The sequence below is a fragment of the Eretmochelys imbricata genome, chromosome 3 (genome assembly GCF_965152235.1).
Source record: "Eretmochelys imbricata isolate rEreImb1 chromosome 3, rEreImb1.hap1, whole genome shotgun sequence".
Classification (NCBI taxonomy): Eukaryota; Metazoa; Chordata; order Testudines; family Cheloniidae; genus Eretmochelys; species Eretmochelys imbricata.
The window spans coordinates 47,577,901-47,592,280 of NC_135574.1; the positions used below are offsets into that span (position 1 = coordinate 47,577,901).

The window sequence follows — 14,380 nt, forward strand, 5'->3', positions numbered from 1 at the left end:
TGAATTTGGCTCTAATTAAAGTGAAACAGCCAAGATGGACATGGTTAAAACCTTTTAATCAACAGCTACTGCCTCAAGGTGCTTATCCTTTGTAACCCCTCTTAGAGCTTTAGCCAATGCCTACAGAAGTCAGTGGGAGTCTTTCCAACTATTTCAATGCGGTTTGGATCAGGCCCATAAAAAAAGCAAAAGAAAACTGCAGTTTCCCAAAGATAACTAGACCATCTTTATGATCACAAAGCAAAACCACCAAAAATATTCTTACTCAATATATTAGCTCACTGTATTTGAACGCTCTCGGTTTAATTTACCAACAAAGGATCTGATCCTGGTCCTTTGTCTCAAACATCAATGGCAAAATTTCCATTGACTTTAAAAAGGACAAAGATTTGGTTCCAAACAACAGTTTACTATTACTATAGCACATGCAGATCTGGAATAGTAAACCAGATTGTGTTCAGCCACACACATTGTCAGCAAAATTACCAGGTAAATTCCTGATGATACAGGAAGAGGAAGATCACAGATTGAGTCTTAAAGCCTAGTTTGAACTGGAAATGCGAGAAGTCATTTGACAACATGTAAATTGAGCAAGTTTAATATTGAATTCAGTGACAAAGAATATAGAACCCCACAATAATGTCATTTATACAAAGTCACAGTATGTAAGTACACCTTTGAAAAATATTTCAGAACTGAGATTCTGAAGTTAGTCAACTAAATCTACATTTAGGGACCTAAGTAAAAGTGGTCCAACACTGAGAGGTGCTGAACTAAGGGTAACAGACTCCACTGGGAATTCCAGATCATCAGCTCCTTCGAAAATTAGGCCACTTTCATTTAGGTGCCTAAGGCGGATTTAAATGACTAATTTTGGTCTTAGTGGTTATACCACCAAAAATAAAATTGCTTTTTTGTAAAGAGCATCTAATGTTATTAGGTAACATAATAGACAATGGATTGAAAACAACTGGATTTAGAAACAGCCATATAAAAATTTAGAGGGTTGCAAAAAGTGTCTTAAATAACAAGCCACTAATTATTGGTACTACTGCATATTCAGATTACAAATAAAAAACAATATTAAAATAATGTTAAGGTGGTAAAGTCCAGCACTCAAAAGTTAGGACATGCTATAATTAGGGCCCTATCAAATTCACAGCCATCGCGGACAGTGAAATCTGGTCTCTCCCCATGAAATCTGGTCCTTTGTGTGCTTTTACCCTATACTATACAGATTTCACAGGGGACACTAGCTTTCTCAAACTGGTGGTCCTAACCCAAAAGGGAGTTGCAGGGGGCGGGAATCTCAAGATTATTTTAGGGGGTCATGGTATTGCCACCCTTACTTCTGTGCTGACTTCAGAGCTGGGTGGCTGGAGAGCAGTGGCTGTTGGCCAGGCATACAGTTCAGAAGGCAGCACCCCGCCAGCAGCAGCGCAGAAGTAAGGGACAATACCATACCATGCCACCCTTAATTCTGCGCTGCTGCCTTCAGAATTGGGCAGCCGGAGAGTGGTGACTGCTAACTGAGGGCCCAGCTCTGCAGGCAGTAGCGCGGAAGTAAGGGTAGCAATACCACACCATGCCATCCTTCTGTGCTGCTGCTGGCAGCGGCTCTGCCTTCAGAGCTGGGCTCTTGGACAGCAGACGCTGCTCTCCAGCTGCTCAGCTCTGAAGGCCGTGCTACTGCCAGCAGCAGCGCAAAAGTAAGGGTATCCGTACCGCAAGCACCCCCTACAATAACCTTGCAACCCCTCCCCCCCCCCCAAACTCCTTTTTGGGTCAGGACCCCTACAATTATAACACTGCGAAATTTCAGATTTAAAAAGCTGAAATCATGAAAATTACAATTTTTAACATCCTATAACTGTGAAATTGACCAAAATAGACCATGAATTTGGTAGGGCTCTAGCTATAATTAAAGTTGCCTGTGCAATCTTAATTCAGCTTCCTTGTGTCCAGATGTTAGGATAATCTTGTCCAGCATGACATGGGAAATCTGTGACACAGCCAGGAACAAAATCACACTGTACTAGGACCTAATTAGGACCTCATTATACTGGGTCCTAATGCAAAATTCCTTTCTCTTCTTGCAGTCCTCCGCCTCATGCGCTATCCAGTTGTGCACTGAATGAAGCAGGGTTCCTGCTAGAACAAATCATAGAATATCAGGATTGGAAGGGACCTCAGGAGGTCATCTAGTCCAACCCCCTGCTCAAAGCAGGACCAATCCCCAATTTATGCCACAAATCCCTAAATGGCCCCCTCAAGGATTGAACTCACAACCCTGGGTTTAGCAGGCCAATGCTCAAACCACTGAGCTATCCCTCCCCCCGATATAGTACATGGTCATGCAATTCAAGCTTGCGTATCCACTAGGGGGCCTAATTAAGATTGCCTGGGCCACCTAATTCTGTCATTTCCTAACTTTTGAGTGCTTTACTGTTCTTGTAAGTACTTCCCTAGGTTTTATTTAAAAATGCAAAGAAAAAAACAAGAAATTCTATCACGTGAAACTATAATAACTCCTGAAATGGATCATCAGCTGAAATGCCCATACACTTGAGGTAATGGAGTAACTGATAGCTGTTCTCTTCAGTGTGGACCAGCCACTAGTGGTTGATGCAACATGCACTTCACCACTGCTTCACCACTGCTCAGAGGCTATAAAGGTCAACATAAACCCAAAGCAGCCCCCAGTAGATTTTTAAATATGAATTGCAAATTAAGAAAAGTTGAGAAATTGTCATTTCTCCAGGATCAGATTTTTCCATGTCAACCATGTTAGGATTTCATTATTAGACAATGATCGTAAGGGGGGTGAAGTTATTTACTGGAGAGTAACTATGAAATTTGAATGTAAATGAACGTCTAATTTTCTTAAAAAATTTAAATGACATTTAGCTTATCAGGAGTTATGGAACCAGTAGCTAATTAACTGCATCTGTCAGAGTCTGATCTTGCAAGTTGGCAACTAACAGCAACTCCCATTGCCTTCAATGGGAGCAGAATTAGGCTCAGTGTGGCTTCTTCCGTACACAACGACCTTATAACATAGAAGGTAAAAGCACCACTGAAAAATAGATTTTAAAAATAAGAAAATTAAAGAAAACCCTACTCACTTTTGGGCCTGGAGGCCCTTGTTTTCCTGGAGGACATATACAAGGAGCAGGCGTTGAGCCTACATCGCTAGGGCCATTCATACACTATCAAAAATAAAAATGATCATCAACATACATGGAAAACCATAAATCAATATATTACAATTAACTGCATTAACATGACAAAATATAGGACTGACTTTATTTTTATTTCATATATAGCACAGCTCTGAGTTATTTAACATTTGTTTAATCAGAACTCCTGCCTAAATGTATACCAGTCATGTCCCTGAGCAACTTTGCAGCCATGAATTTTTGTTCCACCTCTCCAAAACTCTGATAGCTCTTAGACCATTCAGAAAAAAAAACAGATTTCTACTGTAGTTAAAGTGTGTTCTTTTTTGAAGAAATTACAGCTACAAATAGAGCTGGTCAAATTATTCTGTGGGAATAAATTAGTTAATGAATGAAGTCTCTTTTCCATTTTTAAATCATTCAGAAAGATCCCAATCACCAGTTACATGAATCATTAGAGATTAATAAAAGATCCGTTAAATAATTTTACATGTCACCACTGTGGCTTTCATTTATGATACATCAAAGTACTTCATCTGGAACATCTAATAATTGCTCAGATATCTGATGCTGAAGATCAGCCAAGTTTATGTTATGAAATAGTGATGGCTTCATTCCAGACATCTCTGCTGATATTTTTTCCCTTTTCCATTTATAGACAAGACTATTTATATCTACATTCTCATAAAATTTAAGAACAATCTCATAGTGATCTTCAGAGTATTTTCAGTAATCAACGTTCAAAATATGCATCACATTGACCAGATTTTGTGATCTATGAACTGTGGTGACTACACTAGTGCACACAAGTACTCATGGGTGCATGCAATAAGGGTTGCGGAAAATACCCCCTGACTTATAAAACATACTTTTTACCCAAAAATACTGGGGCCTGAGTCTCCCCTGATGTCTACGAATAAAAATCAGAAGTAACCCCAAAGAAGTAAGTTGATTTACAACATTTAAAATTAGTTTCAGTTGAGTGAAAAATAGGCCCATTATTCCTTACACAAAAAACAAATTCATTACAAAAAATACACAACATATCTGGCTTCCCATAGAGTAAATGCTCAAACGATGTTACATAAAACCTGAAGATTTAGATTGTCCCATACACATAGGAAGAAAGACGTGATGCAAGGGATGTGGTTTAATTAGACCACAACTTTATTGACTTAACATATCTGGGAACTATCTGGCAAAAACACGTACAATGCACATCATGATTCTTCCTTAACCATTTCAACCTGGTGGAGCGCTGCCATCAGCCATGACCCCTCCACAGTTGGTTTCTGCCCATTGCTGGGACCTCACCACCCTCCCCTTGCATGAAGGTTAAGGAGCTGGGGAGAAGCGGTTGCCTCCTCACTGTACCAGATATTAGGAGTCCAATTCCCATTCCCTAGATCTTTAAGGGATTCCTTCCCCTAAGCCCACTTCCAACCCCAGTTTATGAGAGAACTGAACCCCCTATGGGATAAGTACTTGTAGTGGATGCCTGCCACCTGCTGTATCATAACAATTTGAACCTGAATTACCCCTAACAGGTCCCTGAGCTGCTTGGCCATGAGAGGGGGCTCAAGCTGGAGGTCAAACCCAGCCCCCGATCAGGCTATGCCTTTCCCTCTCCTCCTGGCTAGCCTCTTCCCAGCCCCTGAGGGAGGGGGAAAAGGGAGCCAATACGCTTTCTTCTGCCAGTCCAGACAAAGCTCCCTCCCAACATTGAGGATGTGGGGTTTGCATTCTGAGCTATGCAAGCGTAGGTTTTGTATTGTATTTAGCATTTATTATTACATATTCCAAATAATATATTGCACCTTAATCTGTAAGGTGTTGTACAACACGGACTTTTAAAGGTTCCTAGTAGAGGGCTCCTAGTAGAATATTCTCTCAGAGTGAAATTGATAGTTTTCACTTATGAAATATAAAAGTCTAGTTTGTGTCAAAAACAACTGGAATTGAACTGAAGCCAATAGGAGCCACTAGTTCTCAGAACCTCCAAAAATCAGGCCACTTATTCCAGTGCCCACATGTGGATTTAGAACTAGATGTTTTACTTTAGACACCCAAATTGAAAATGTTTGCCCATTGACGATACAGTTTTGATTAACTGAATTCCATTGCTTTTAGTTTTTTGCAAACCACTTTCCATCTCTCGAAACCATCTACACATTACCAGCTGATGGCATAATACTGAGTTTATAAAAAAGTAAATACTACCTTAAATTGAGTTTGAGTGGTTTATGATTGAGCTTACCTCTCCATTCTGAAATGAAAAGAAACAGTTTAAGAATGTCACAATATTTGTAAAGGAAAATATAATTGCTTATAACCAGTTCCCAAATAGCAGGTGTCAAGTCCCTGCCCTCTTTATCTCCTAACTCAAGATCTGGGTAAATCCTGTGTGGCCATGCAAGGGTGTAAAGAGGATTGACTTATTTTCCCTTCCCTCCCTTTGGCCTGTGTAGGACGCAGCCACACACTAGCCCATGGGTTGTATAATTGCAGTGAGGTTTCTGGTATCTGTAATAGCACAGAATGATACATTCTGAAATCTCCTAGCACATCAGGAATGAATTACCACACTATTACCTTTAGTAGGATCCTCATGCAAGTGCTGACCAAGCAAAACCACGTTTAGCTTACAAACTCTGACACAACCAGAATCCAAAGTGCTATCGCCACAGTGCTATGCACCCTCTGACATGTCACTGCACCTTCAGATTTTCACAGTGATATATAAATTTCATTTATGACAAAAACAAGTGAAACCAAACTGGCAAAAAGGGATCTTTTTGTCTGGATTTGATCATGCAGAATGTAGTGGGTTTGCATTTGTTGATTTTCTGAATCCCATTACCAATTTATAAATATCAAGATGATGCAATCCTGCAATCAAGTTGACAAAGCTTTATAGAGAGAATTATATCCAGTAAGTTTAAATTTATTGTAGGCTTTGAAGCTCAGCTCCCATTTAAGAACCTAAAAAAGAGCTGGATGTATAGCTCTTTAAAATCTATCAGTGGCTATGGCCAGGCTTGCCAAACAGCTCAGTATCCAATAAGCTGAGCTCTTTTGAAAACGTAACTACTTATTTGGTGTCTAAGTAGGAGTTGACTCTTTCAAAAAACTGACCATAAGTGTCACAGTGGCAGCTGCTAGACACTGCACAGTTCTGTAAATCAAGCTGTTAGTTAGGTTCTGAAATAGGAGCTGAACTCTTTACAACATTTGGCCCCCTGTGGTTTAGACTTCCCTGCACCATTCTACGAACAACTAACATTTCAATATAGAATGAACTCCAACAAAGCAAGTAAGGACAGGGCCACTTTTAGGTCACTCTTCAGCTCCATGAACCTGGACATGAACTGATTAGGACTTCAGTTTTGTCTCATCCAAAACACATTGGATGAAATCCAGGCCTTATTGAAGTCAATTGGAATTTTGCCACCAACTTCAATGGGGATACTTTTGACAGGAAATTCTAATTTAAAAAGCTAGAAACATAGTTCTGTTGAACAGATAATAGATTTTAGAGATTAGGGGATTTACTGATGAGTATAGTAATAAAAATACTTTGCACTTAAAGTAGATAGATCTTACATCAATAGAATCAAGGCACTTAGTATCTCAAAGCATTTGTCACACAAGATTTAGAGTTAATTTTGTACTGATTTCCCATTTGCACCTTCTGGTAAGTAATAATATTTTAAGACCTCTTTAAGGATGTCTTTCTAGGAAAATACAAAAGTCTTGTAAAATATGTTTGTTCTAAAACTAGGTTGCTAGATGACAGACATGTAGCTGTTACCTGTTTGAACATTATAGAATTAGTTCCTCAAATTTCAGAAGGAATTTGTTTACAGTAGTTGAATAAATGCAGGAATGTTTACTTTAAGAGCTCATTATTAAGATAGCCCCTGTATTAAGTTATTTGGATAAAATGTCAAACAATCCTTGAAAGTTCATCAATCATACTCACAAATCCCGGGATTTCACAAGCCGTTTCTCGGTTGTTTTGTTCTGGGTCACAGTAGATTCTTAGTTTCTGGACATCAAACTATAATTCAAAGCCAAATACATTGTTCGGGAGAAATTAAATGTTAATCATTTGAGATTACATCAATGAATTTAAAATACAGTCTCCCTTAAATGGTCTTAGTTGATAATATAAACAAACAAAAAATCTTTAAACCCATTTGAAGTCACGTAAGGTTGTCAGACAACGACAGAATGTAGTTAGTGATAATAGCATTTTAGCCTCACTGCTCCCACTGACTAATGAGTGCATTACTTTGACATTTCATGGGTAAAAGCAACAGGACTACTTATGGAAAAAACAATCTCATTTATTTTCAAAACAGTAGAAATCACTGGCCCCAATCTTTGGCCGTGGATGAGGAATGCACAGTACAATATACTAAATTGTTTATGGTAAATCTTTCCTTTATTCTATCTCTGTACAGTACCAGTATCCGTAATATCTAGATTATTGTGAAATCAGCCTCCCTTCCCATACTTCTGATTCAGATCCAATAGGCTTCTTTCAGTAGAGGCACCATTTAACGGGAGCTTCTAGTCTTTCATAATAGATTTTAATATAGTAATGTTCCACCAAACTGACTATTACTGTAGAACAAGATGTGTCATGATGTTGAGAAATAGAATCTCAGTAATTGCTGATGGAAAACAAAAAACATTTACGTCATAAAGACCATCTTTCTGGCAGCGCAAAATTGTTCCTACTATATATTTTCTAGTGCTTCTTCCAGGCTACTTTTAAATATCTCAGGCAGTGGGTCTCACACAATTCCACATTCCTAAATCTTTTCTTAATTTCAGGCAATATTTCCTGGCAGTGACATTTATTAACGAAGGAACAGCCTTCTTAAGAAAGTGGTTGAAACCCCATTCCTGAAGCTATTTTAAAAACTAGATTGCACACGGCTATACAAATGTAATGTAGGGAATAATGCTGATTTGTCAAGAAGGATGGATTAGATGACCTTGTATATCTCTTCCATCTCTAATTCCAGTAAAAATAAATGTCTGAGATTCTACAAGAAATCTGCAACACAATCCAGTCTTTCTTAGAGAAAACCATTTTACAGCACGAACAAAATCTCATTGGGAACACTGACTCACAGACAGATCATGCAGTTGCCTAAAATTGGTTTAAGAGATTATAAAAAAGAGGTCTCAAGCATTCTTGAAAATAAGTAAAATGCAGGATACCCAGACAGAGAACTACTGAAGGTCTAAAAACCAGACAATTTATTTGTGATGGGGTGTGGCGCCACACCAGCCTCAATAGGGTTAATTAGGGCTCGAGAGGCCAATTAGGTCAGCTGGTGTCACTTCACAGAAGGAGGGCCATGGTGAAGTGAAAGTGAAGCCCTGCTGAACCAGCACTATAAAGCCACCTATGAAAGGGCTGGGCCAACACAAAGCCAAGAAACTGAGAGTAGAATGGGGCTGCAGGGGAAAGAGTCTTCCATAACTCCCTGGGATGAGGGAGGTCACCAGGGACAAGGAGGAAGTACAGGAGGAGAGTAAGGACTCTGAGCCTGTCCTGGAGTAAGGAGTCTGGCAAGAGGCTAGGAGGGGTGAAGTAGTCATGGGGAATAGAGTAAGCTCCAGTGGAAACCCAGAACCAGGAAACAGAAGACAGGGAGGTTTTGTCAAAAGAAGCCCAGGGAAACAGCGACAGGAGCAGGGATTGAGGACCTGGATTGCTGGTTATAGTGTCCCTGGGCTGGAACCTGGTGTAGCGGATGGGCCTGGATTCCCCTGCCAGCCAGTGCAATAGTAGCACAGAGCCCAAGGAGGGGCTGAACACCTTTCCAGTGATGGCATTTGGATAGATGTCTTCCAGGACTTTGTAATCCTTAAAGGGATGGACTAAATGGGAACCTGGCCAGAAGGCAGAGTTATCACAAGAGAGACTGTTGCAGTGTGAGCAATGAGCAGCAAGGGGGTACCCATGCAGCAAGAGCTACGTTCCCAGATCTAGACGCAAGGAGGCACACTAGCAGTGAGTGGGAACCCTGTAACATTCTGCTTTAATCTCTGTGCATGTTCAAGCACCCGGATGATGAAAAACGTAATATATCTTTAAAAAGTCTGACTGTTTAACTTGTTACATCTTTTAATATAAACAGCTGAGAGAAAACAAAAGAAAATATATCTTTCAAAGAAACCAAAAAAATTAATCTAAATGTAAATAACTCAATATTTCCCAGAGTTGCCGCTATTATTCTCAGTCTAATTGTAATGTCTTGTACCACACAGTTATAAATCAAGAAATCATAAGAAATTAACAACTGGATTTAATTTATTTAGCAAACATCTGGAACGCTTTATGTGCTGTAGTTTTATTGCCAGCAATTACTTATAAAGCTGAAATTTTGCTTACTTTTTTGTGGTAGCACATAGCTATTGAAAAAAGGTGTTTTATGTTCCTTAAATAGATCAAAAATACTTACAGGCTTTTCCATATTTTATTTTGGCAGACTAGAACACAACACTGACAAGTTGCAAGCATGATAAAGGCAGCACAGCAGCGACAGAATTTCATATATTATGTGCTTTATGCTTCCTGTAACCCAATGATGGGACAGTAGCTGCTTGCAACTTTTATTCTCTCCTCAATACGCACAAATAATTCCTCTGACATTAGTGGAAATTATGTGAAAGTATGAAGAAGAGATCAGGCACCCTTTCTTTAGATAAATGGTTCCCAATTTTGAAGGTCAACACTACATCATTACACTAATTTAACATCTCAGCTGTTTCAACTAGCAACCACCTTCCCCTTCCGTCAGTTGGTCTTCTCAGCATGAGGAAGGGCACAGCTATCAAGTTTATTATTAATTATTATTATTTGCATTGCCATGGCAGTTACGAGTCCCAGTCATGGACCAGAACCAGAATTGTGGAAGCCTAGATGGTTGTTAGGAAAACCCTACTCCCTACTTGCAGCCCAGCTACATTTGTGAGATCATAGCTGGAAAGTAGGCAGGCATGTCAGGGCTGTCCCATGATATTTATGGCATTTGGCATCACTGTAAGGTTGGCAGAAAAGCTTTTAGCAATAAAGCCAAGGTCCCTTTTCTGCACTGGGTCCCAATGTACTGCCATTGCCCACCTCTCATTCAATAGGTTTTAAGACAATCCAAATTCTCCACCGTGTCAGTTTATGCAAGACTGGGATTGGAACACACCCAATTTGAATGGAGACTAAAATGTTCACAAACAAATGGGTGCCAAGCAACAGCTGAGCTTTAAGTTTGTATACAGGGGAAATGCAAGTGGGGACAGCAAGCAAAGTGTGATGAGTGTTCTGAGTCTGATTAGTCATCTCTGAGCCTGAGGGTTTCTCTACACTGCAATAAAACACATGCAACTGGCCCATGTCTGCTGACTTGGGCTGTGGGGCTATAATACTGCAGTGTAGACATTCGGGCTCAGGCTGGAGGCCAGGCATTGGGACACTTCTCCCTCACTGGGTCCCAGCACCTGGGCTCCAATCCAAGCCTGAACATCTACACTGCAATTTCATAGCCCCGCAGCCCAAACCCCGCAAGCCCAAGTCAGCTGACACAGGCCAGCCGTGGGTTTTTAACTGCAATACATACCTTGAGTGTTCCGAGCCTGAGCCACCCCATTCTGCTCAACATGGCTACCTTCTGGGGATACTCCCAGTGTGACAAAGTTCCTCCTCTGCCTTGGTGGATCCTGCACTTTCTGGTGGATTTGGTCACCTCAGAAGTTCACGGCAGTCCTCAGTTTGGCTCCTTTTGTTAGTGACACAAACCTGCCATTCACTCATCTAATCTTATCGCTAGCCAGCAAGAGGGAAAGGAAAACAATCTCTGCAGTCTCTATTGTCCCCGACCCACAAGGTGGGACAGGCCAGATCCCTTTCCAAATTAGACCTTCCCCTCTGGTGTGTCTCACAGACCAGGTCAACTCCTCCTGTGTCAGTCAGGGAGTCTGGGGGAGGAAGCGGGGGGGAACCCAGGCCAACCTCTACTTCAGATTCCAATCCAAGGCCCTGTGGACAGCAGCTGTCCACAACATCTACTGTAACAGCTATGTGAGAGCTACGACTCCCTGGGCTACTTCCCCATGGTCTCCCCCAGCATCTTCTTCATCCTCACCACAGGACCTTCCTCCTTATGCCAGATAGTGTTTGTACTCCTCAGTCCTCCAGCAGCACGTCCTCTCACTTCCCATTCCCTGCATGCTCCTCACTAACTGAAGTGAGGTCCTTTTTAAACCAGGTGCCCTGATTAGCCAGCCTGTCTTAATTGATTCTAGTAGCTTCTTAATTGGCTCCAGGTGTCCTAAATAGCCTACCTGTCTTAATTGGTTCCAGCTAGTTCCTGATTATTCTGAAACTGCCCCTGTTATCATAGAATTATAGAATATCAGGGTTGGAAGGGACCTCAAGAGGTCATCTAGTCCAACCCCCTGCTCAAAGCAGGACCAATCCCCAATTTTTGCCCCAGATCCCTAAATGGACCCCTCAAGGATTGAACTCAACCCTGGGTTTAGCAGACCAATGCTCAAACCACTGAGCTATCCCTTACCCAGGGAAAAGGGACCAGCTTAATCTGGGGCTAATGTATCTACCTTCTATCACTCTCCTGTAGCCATCTGGCCTGACCCTGTCACACCAGCTTTTGGGGATACTCCCAGCAGTGCTGACAGCCTGCCCCTGTTGCTGCTCAAGCCATGGCTGGTTGCCTGGCATGGTTGGTCCACCATCTTCAGGATCAACTTGCCGAGATGCAACTGGAGAATGCCTCTCTCTGCTCACAAATCCCAGTATCTCCAGTACTACCAGCTATGGTCCTTCTGAAACACGGCCCAAAGGTTCCACTGCCAGAAAGATTTGATGGGAATCGCCAGACGTTCCACGGTTTTCTTAACCAGTGCCACCTTTTGTTCTGGATGTGTCCCACAATGTATCCTGATGACCAGACCAAAGTTGGGTTTATCAACCATTTATTGACTGGTGAAACCCTAGATTGAGAATCACTGCTTCTGGAGCAGATGGGCCCAATGCTGACTAATTTTGATGAGTTCATCCACGGCTTTTAGGTAACTATCGACAATCTAAATCGCACTACTGAATCCGCCTTGCAGTTTTTCAGACAAGGCCATTAGCCTCTCGGCATATGCTGCTCACTTTCAGCATCTGGTTGCCAACACGGCATGGAGAGGGTCATGGAGATCTCCCATTTCCACCAGAGTCTGAATGACAATGTAAAAGATTAATTGGCCCAGGTCGAACCCCCCACAATTCTGAACTCATATTGAATCATGCATCTGGATCGACAGTCATCTGTCTAAGCGATGCCAGAAAAAGAAGAGGACATAGTCACAACTCCAGCCTAGACCTGCTCCATTCCAGCCAACCCCAAGCATTATTCCATAACAGGAGCATATGCAGATTGATGTGAGGCAAAGGTATCTCATGGATCAGGAAAAAGAGTATTGGTGATAGAACAGCCTTTCCCTATTTTATGGTGGACTTAGTTACTGAGTACCCCCTTAAATCTAGACCCTTGGGAAACCTGGGAAACAACCACGTCCAGCCCTGCTAGAGAGGTTGTGGCTGGATGTAACCAAGAAATTGAGTCCTCCACAAAAGCCCCCTCTTCTGCCATCATGTATCTTGGCAGCCATAAACTGTCACCCTCCACAAGGCAGGTCTTCCTCCACCTCTTAATCCTGATTAGACCTGAAGTGAGCTGCACTCAGCTTGTGCTCATGGATTCCAGAGCTTCTAGTAATTTTATGGATGATGGGCTCAACCTCCAGTGCAGAAGACGCTCACACCAAACCAAGTGAAGTTTGATGGTAGCATGAAACTGTGCCCCTTCAAGTCAAAAATCCAAGACCATCAGAAAACTCTGCAATTTAATATAATCACCTTGCCACACTTCCTGATTATGCTCAGCATTTCTTGGCTCTCAGTGCATGATCCAAACATCTCTTGGAAGATGGAAGAGATACAATTCTAGGAAAGCTATTGCCACCAACTCCATCTAGCCGAGTCAGATGCCCAGAAAACAAGAGGAGGAATGGAAAAGTCCACTACCTTCTGTGTTCAGCAGATTCAAGGAGACAACGGTACCAAAATGTTGCTGATGTATTTGATAAAAGAAATGCTGACATCTTACTCCCACATAGACCATACAACTGCCCCATCAACCTCCAGCCAGGCACCATAATTCTATTCAGATGGATTTATTCTGTATCAAAATCCAAATTCAAGGCCTTACGAGAACACATTGATGAGAATCTTCCAAAAAAATTTCATTTCTCCATCCACGTCTCCCACCGGGAACCTGATTTTGTTCTTTAAGAAGGATGGCTCTTTGTGTTTCTGTGTAGATCATAGTGATTTTGTTCAATGCACAATAAAGATTAATTACCCCTAGCCCTGGATCAACAGGCTGTTGAAAGGGGTTTGTGCTGCCAAGGTATTTATCAGGCTCAATATTCTTGACACTTACAACCTAGACTGCATCAGGACAATAGGGCAACAAATGGGAAACTGTGTTTTGCACGTCATGGAAATTTTGACTATCTAGTTATCCGTTTCGGTCTCTCCAGTGACCCAGCCATATTCGAGCACTTTGCCAATGACATTTTTAGGAATATTTTAGACCAGTTCATGGTGATCTATCTGGATGACATCCTCTGCTTCTCAGAAAATCAAGTCCTTCATGACCAACACATCCACCTAGTGCACAAGAATGTCTGAGCAAATGGCCTGTTCGGGAAACCCGAGAAGTATAAATCTGATCGACTTTTTGTCAACTTCTTTGGCTATGTCATTTCCCCCAGCTGGACCCCTGAAGATTGCCCACAGTCATAGAATGGGCAGCCCAAAGAACGTCCATGATGTCCAGAGTTTCCTGGAGTCTTCCAACTTTTAATGGCAGTTCATCAGAGGGTGTTCGAAGGTGGTGACCCCAATTGCCCAGCTGCTCCGGAAGAATACTATATTTGCTTGGATACCAGAAGCCCAGTCCCCCTTTGATTGGTTAAAGGAAGCACTTACATCAGCACCTATCTTTTATTTATAATTTCCTATTAATTTTTTCCAAATACAATACACCAAAATACCAGATTCATCAAAATATATAAAGTAAGTAAATAGGGTTAGGATAAATGGAAGGGAA

General features: G+C 41.5%; 1 protein-coding gene across 1 annotated transcript in view; it reads right to left on the reverse strand.

The window, feature by feature from the left end:
- Positions 1–14,380, reverse strand: part of LOC144262006 (uncharacterized) — a 139,624-nt gene that overhangs the window by 108,101 nt on the left and 17,143 nt on the right. The window contains exons 6-8 of the mRNA XM_077811593.1: positions 7,162–7,239; positions 5,437–5,445; positions 3,126–3,209 (exon numbers count right to left, since the gene is read on the reverse strand). Coding sequence (XP_077667719.1) covers positions 3,126–3,209; positions 5,437–5,445; positions 7,162–7,239 — 171 coding nt within the window. The remainder of the gene's footprint in view (positions 1–3,125; positions 3,210–5,436; positions 5,446–7,161; positions 7,240–14,380) is intronic.